The following is a 6,373-nucleotide window of genomic DNA, read 5'->3' on the forward strand; positions in this document are numbered from 1 at the left end:
TCCATCCTAACATGATTCTTCCTACTTTCATTGTCTCTCCATGAAGCTTCTTATGTCACTCAAAACGCAGATCAGATCATAAACACTATCAATTGATTTCATCATCAAAATCCGAGATTCAACACTTATGAGCTATCATATTTGAGTTGGTTGAGGTAACATTATGGGCTGAAAAAAATACCATAGCATTAGTAAGATCCATATGAGAAGATTGTAATAAATTAGGTGTCAGTCACACCTCTTAGCCTAAAGAAAATATTTTCGGGATCACCCGTAACATTCTTTTTATTGCATTTGAGGCATGTCATGGCTCTAGTTTTAATAAAATTGTTCATACGTTTAGTTTTACAGTATATTTTATGATAATTAGTCAGAAGGTATTTCAAAATTTATAAAAAATAAAAATAACTTTTAAGAAATATATAAAAAAAGGTACCTCTTAGCCTAAAGAAAATATTTTTAGGATCACCTAAAACGTTCTTTTTATTGTGTTTGTGGCATGTCATGGCTCTAGCTTTAATAAAACTGCTCATATGACTTGTTTTACGACATATTTCATGGTAATTAGTTAGAAGGTATTTCAAAATTATAAAAAAATAAAAACAATTTTTAAGAAATATATAAAAAGATGGGGCTCCTCTTAGCTTCAAGAGAATATTTTCAGGATCACTCAAAATATTCTTTTTATTACGTTTGTGGCTTGTCATGACTCTAACTTTAATAAAACTGTTAATATGACTTGTTTTATAGTATATTTTATGATAATTAGTCAGAAGATATTTTAAAAATATAAAAAATAAAAATAATTTTTAAGAAATATATAAAAAAATGGGACACCTCTTAGCCTAAAGAAAATATTTTCGGGATCACCCAACATGTTACACCCTTAAATAAAACTGCTCATATGACTTGTTTAGACATATTTAATGGTAATTAGTCAGAAGATATTTTAAAAATTATAAAAAATAAAAATAAGTTTTAAGAAATATATAAAAAGATGAGGTACCTCCCTAAAGAAAATATTTTCGGGATTATCTAAAACGTTTTTTATTACGTTTGTGACACGTCGCGACTTGCTTTAATAAAATGACTTGTTTTAATTAGTAGTTGCGAATGCTACAAAGTTTCCTCGACTCTCGGTAGACTGCAATTGCGCTTCGCAATGAATCTAAAAGTTACCGCCTTTCTTCCTCGCCCGGGCCATCAGCTCCTTTCTTCCTCATCTTTCTCCGCCTCCGCCTTCACCTCCGGTAATCCCTCGTCCTCCTCCATCGCCGCTTCCGTCGACAACCTCGCCAAGCTCATCAACGACCAGCCCATCCCCGTCCTTCGCCACCACATCCCTACTCCTTTTCTTTCCTCCCCTCTCGTCGACTCCCTCCTCCTCCGCCTCTTTGCCGCCCACGCCGCCGCCCCCAAAGCCCTCTACCTCTTCCGCCTCTCCCTACGCGGCCACCGCGATCACCCTCCTTCCTCCTCCGCCTTCGCCACCATTCTCCACATTCTCACCCGCGCCCGCCATTTCGACGCCGCCTTCGAGCTCATCGATGACGTCGCCAGATCCCAGCCTGCCCTCCTGACCCCCAAGTCCCTCGCCGTGCTCCTCTCCCGCCACGCAAAGTTCCGAACTTTCGACGAAACGCTCGATGCCTTCGACCGCGCCGAGAGGGCCTGGGCCGCCGCCGGTCTCTCCTTCAGCTTTGACGAGTTCAATGCGCTGTTAAGAGCCTACTGCACCCAGGGGCGGGTTTCCGAGGCTCGTGCCATCTTCCGGAGGTTTCACTCCCGGTTCCCACCCAACTCTCGGACACTCAACACCCTACTTCTGGGCTTCAAGGAGTCCCAGAATCTTGTCGCGTTCGATCTTTTCTATCATGACATGATGATCCGGGGGTTTGAACCTGATGCAGTAACTTATTGCATTAGAATGGATGCCTACTGCAAGAAAATGCGATTTTTTGATGCTTTGGGGCTTCTGGATGAGATGGCGAAGAATAATTGCTCACCTACGGTCAAAAGCTTTACCACTTTGATTCATGGTTCAGGCATTGCAAAGAACCCAATGCATGCCCGTAGGTTGTTTGATGAAATGGTCGCAAGAGGACTGGTTCCTGACAGAGGGGCTTATAATGCATTGATGGGCTCGTTTGTAAGGGTGGGGAATCTTAGGTCTGCTTTGGAGATTATGGAAGAGATGGAGAAGGCAATTCAGCTTGATGATGTGAGTTATTATACGCTGTTGTGTGGCATGAAGAAGTATGAGGATCTAGAGGGGTTTTGGAAGCTCTATAAAAGGATGGTTGAGAAGAACTTTGTGCCAAGGACACGTACAGTAATGCTGCTCATGAAGGTATTCTGCGAGAACAGCAGGGCTGATTTGGGTTTGAGCTTGTGGAATTATCTAGTGGAGAAGGGATTTTGTCCTCATAGGCATGCATTGGATTCTTTGGTGACAGCACTATGTTGCAAAGGAAATGTGGTGGAGGCCTACAAGTGTTTTAAACAAGTGGTGGATAGAGGGAGAGTTCCATCTGAGAGGGCCTTCCGGGTGTTGGAGGGGTTTCTAGTGCGAACTAAGAAGTTAGACATGATGGAGGAGCTTGATCAGATGACAAAGAGAATGCAAGCACTTGTGCCCTCTCAATTTTAGCTAGCTGGCATGAAGTGGTCATTTCTTTCAATATATTCTTGCTTCTGATGGCTGAAAGGGCTCAGCTCAGATGATGCTGATCATTATGAGGGTTATGCATGTGAAATCTGACTAAACACAAAGAAAGATAGTCTCATGACATAACACTTTTCAAGAATTCAGTCAAGCATGGCCTTCATAATGTATAAATTAGTGTCGCAAAAATCTTGTCATAGTACATGAAAACAAAGAATCAAGTAGCTTATAATCTTGGTACCAAGTTGAATGATAGATTGTGCTTGCTTTGATCCTTTTTGCCTTCCTATTTGTTACGATGTGGTAGGTGAACTGGTTATGAAGTATTAAAATAGTTGTATGCAATTCTGGTAGAACCAATGTTTGATGTGGTTATTTAACTTATACTCCTTCGGTTGATTTGTAATTCTTTATGGACTTTGTGCATTACATTGTATTGATTATTCATTTAAGTGGAGAGCCACAATTGAAAGTGCATCTCTTGGTTTTAAGTGCAATATAGACCTGCACACACCATCACAAATCCAGGTGCAGATCCACTATTTCAATCCTTCGACACATGACTGGAACAAGCTCGAGCTAACAACCTTCAATGCCCACAAGGTATGGCCTTATCTTCTCATAACGTGGCAGAGTTACATATATTATCATGTATATTTCATCCTTCCGACCGCTTATCTTACAGGTCATGTAGCTTAGTGACTTGGTTGGCCTTTACTGTGTAGTGATTCAATGACACGAATGATGGCAATTTATCAAATAATTTGCAGAAGACAACAGTGACAATCTTCAAATAACTCTGTTGCTTTATCAGCCAATCGTGAACTGTCTCTAGCTTGTTAGTTGAGGCCGCTAGAAACAAAATCGTGAAATGTTGTAAGAAGAGTGTACATCCATATTTTGAGTCATTTACCTATCTTAGATTCACATTGATAACTCAAACATGGTCACAAATCCAGATGATACTCTTTAACTAATTAAGTCATCCAAATTAAGTGCATTGATGTTATCAGAGAATTACTAGAAAGTACTGGTACCTCACTTAACTGTCCTCCCTTGTACACAATTCCAGTATACAGCTTATTTCTAACTTCTAGATTCAATCCAGTCTAAGTACATGACCAATGTCTATCACCAGGTCAATTGTTTGTTTCTTTGTACTGCAATAGCAATGCCTTTTTGTGGTTTGAACAAGAATGAGATTCATGACCACTTGGTTTATGCGGTTTATGCACCTCTGTGGTCCAGCTTGATATTTGAGCCTGGACTCATCAAGGCAAACAGGTTCATAGCTACAAAGATGGCTATATTAAGATGGCCATCTTTTTTTGTTATTCTGACATGACATCGAGTAACCCTGCATTCTTTGTCGGGAACCATATTAAGATGACTACTACGGGTCATTGGTATGAACCGCCAGAAAGAGGATACATTTCTGGCTTCTTTTTCCTCTAGTTTGCATGTCAATGGCTACAAAGAATTGAATGCCAACAAAATTTCTTGAATTGACGAAATGAACTATAAAGAGGACATGTTTGCAATGGACAAGACCCTGTGACTATGAATTAATTGTGATGTTTTTGACTAGCCTTGCATTGGAAGTGAGAAGGGATAAAAATGTTATATAGAATTAGATGAGTTTTCCACTAATAATTTACATATAAGCATTTTGTTATATAGAATTAGATGACTTTTCCACTAATAATTTACATGTAAGCATTTTAGAGCACATGGTTTCACATTTTTACAACATGTTATAAAGTCACCACAAGGTCACATATTTTAGATTCTTGATTGTATTGTGCTTCATGAGGATATTACATTCAAGCTTTTACACTATATCAATAACACTTTATTACATACAAAATATACTTATACATAATAACATAATAATTAACAAGACTTATCCACAATTCTGAATAGCTTTCCACCACCTCAACGTAATTCTAGTATTTCAGTGAGTGATAAGTTAATTTAAAAAATTTATATAACAACAGTGAGCTACAAAGCTTAGTAAGTGATAAACATATCAATGACAAGAGAGAATAATTTCAAACAAACTTGGTATCAAAATGCAAGGTAGAGATACAAGAGTTCATAGATATCATCTCATTAGATACAGAATCATAAATATCATTTCATTCAAAACATATTTGATTCATAACAAATGGAATAAAGAGTAATTGGAGCATATCTATGACATAAGAAGTATTTCGGGGCATATCAATGACATATAAAATATTTCGGAGTATATCAATGGCATATGAAACATTTCAGATAATATTGACGGCGTACGAAATGTTTCATAGTATATCAATAGCATATGAAACATTTAAGAGCATATTAATAGCATATCAACAACGTATGATATTGAATCTTATATTTTGATAATGAAATCAATTGATGAGTTTATGATCTAATTTACGTTTTGAGTGACATAGGACTAGCTTCGATCAAGGAGAGGCAAATTGATTAAAGTAGGAGGAATTGGACATTAGGCCGGAGTTGAACATGTATAAGAGATTGGACGTCGGGCCGGAGGATCGGTCGACGTGCTGATAGAAGAACTTTATGTCGTGAGTTCGGGCATTGGGCCGAAGGATCAGACATTGCGCCAAGGAGATCGGAAGTTGTGGGAGTCAACATGTTGATTAAGCAATATGCTGAAGGAGAGGACGATATGCCAAATGATAGGATAAAGCGCTGGAAGAACCAATGACATGCCGAACAACATATGATTTGTGCTTTGTAATAATTTGTTTAGATCAATTTAGTTTAGGTATAATTGAGTTGGTATTAGAGTGAAACAAATGTCAACTCAATTAGGGGCCAATTGGGCCTGAATTAGGGCTAAATTAGGTTTGTTATTTAGCTCATTCAGTATCTTGTAGTAAGGTCTGGCGATGGTATCACCCAAACTAGGTGATGACATTGCCTAGAAACAATCTTCAAGACTGTGTCAGGTGGTGGTACTGCCTAGATCCAGTCTCCGAGGCTTTATTAAGCGATAGTACCACCGGACTAGGCAGTGGTACCGCCTAGTGTCAGAGAGTACTAGCATTGTTACCGCTAGATTGGGTGGTGGTACTGCCCAGTGTTAGTGTTGTAGGTAGTAGTACCACATAGCACAAGCGGTGGTACCGCTAGGACCCGGGAAACCTGGGATGAGACCTTTTTTAGCTCCATTTTTGAAGCTATTTGGGGCCCTATAAATACCCCAGACATTTTTGCTTGGCTATGCATGAAATAGAGTTAAAATGGGGGAAAGAATACTTGAGATAAATTGGAAACTCTCTTAGGATTTAGAGTCTCTTCTTCCTAGAGTTAGAAGTTTTCTAAGGGATGAGTGAGGTCTAAAAGAGATGTGTAAAGATTCTCTCCTGAGCCTGTGAAAATGAGATAGTGTTATAAGGGTAGTTGAACTACACCCATTGAAAGAAGATCGATAGTGGAAGCCAGTAGCCTCGAGTGAAGAGGAATCGGAAGTGGATGTAGGTCATGATGATCAAACCACTATAAAATTGGTGTGCATCCCTTTCTCTACTTGTTTACTTATTTTTATAACTACTTTATCTGCTTAATGCAACTCTTGCAAATGTTTTAAGTATAAACATCTTTCCGATACGATTTCATTGAACGAAGTTTTGAATCGACGTGATTTTACGAAAGCACTAATTCACTCCCCCCCTCTTAGTACTAACTTAGTCC

At 38.8% G+C, this 6,373-nt stretch overlaps 1 protein-coding gene across 1 annotated transcript; it reads left to right on the top strand.

The window, feature by feature from the left end:
• The first annotated feature begins 1,119 nt into the window (after positions 1 to 1,119).
• On the top strand, positions 1,120 to 2,939 carry LOC135625946 (pentatricopeptide repeat-containing protein At3g61360-like). Its single transcript, XM_065131101.1, has one exon. The coding sequence runs from the start codon at positions 1,163 to 1,165 to the stop codon at positions 2,648 to 2,650; it is 1,488 nt and encodes a 495-aa protein (XP_064987173.1). The 5' UTR covers positions 1,120 to 1,162; the 3' UTR covers positions 2,651 to 2,939.
• The last annotated feature ends 3,434 nt before the right edge of the window (positions 2,940 to 6,373 follow it).

Source organism: Musa acuminata, chromosome BXJ2-10 (assembly GCF_036884655.1).
Source record: "Musa acuminata AAA Group cultivar baxijiao chromosome BXJ2-10, Cavendish_Baxijiao_AAA, whole genome shotgun sequence".
Taxonomy (NCBI): Eukaryota; Viridiplantae; Streptophyta; class Magnoliopsida; order Zingiberales; family Musaceae; genus Musa; species Musa acuminata.

Coding starts and splice junctions, on each gene's coding strand:
- LOC135625946 (XM_065131101.1), top strand. CDS start 1,163: ATGAATCTAAAAGTTACCGCCTTTCTTCCTCGCCCGGGCCATCAGCTC.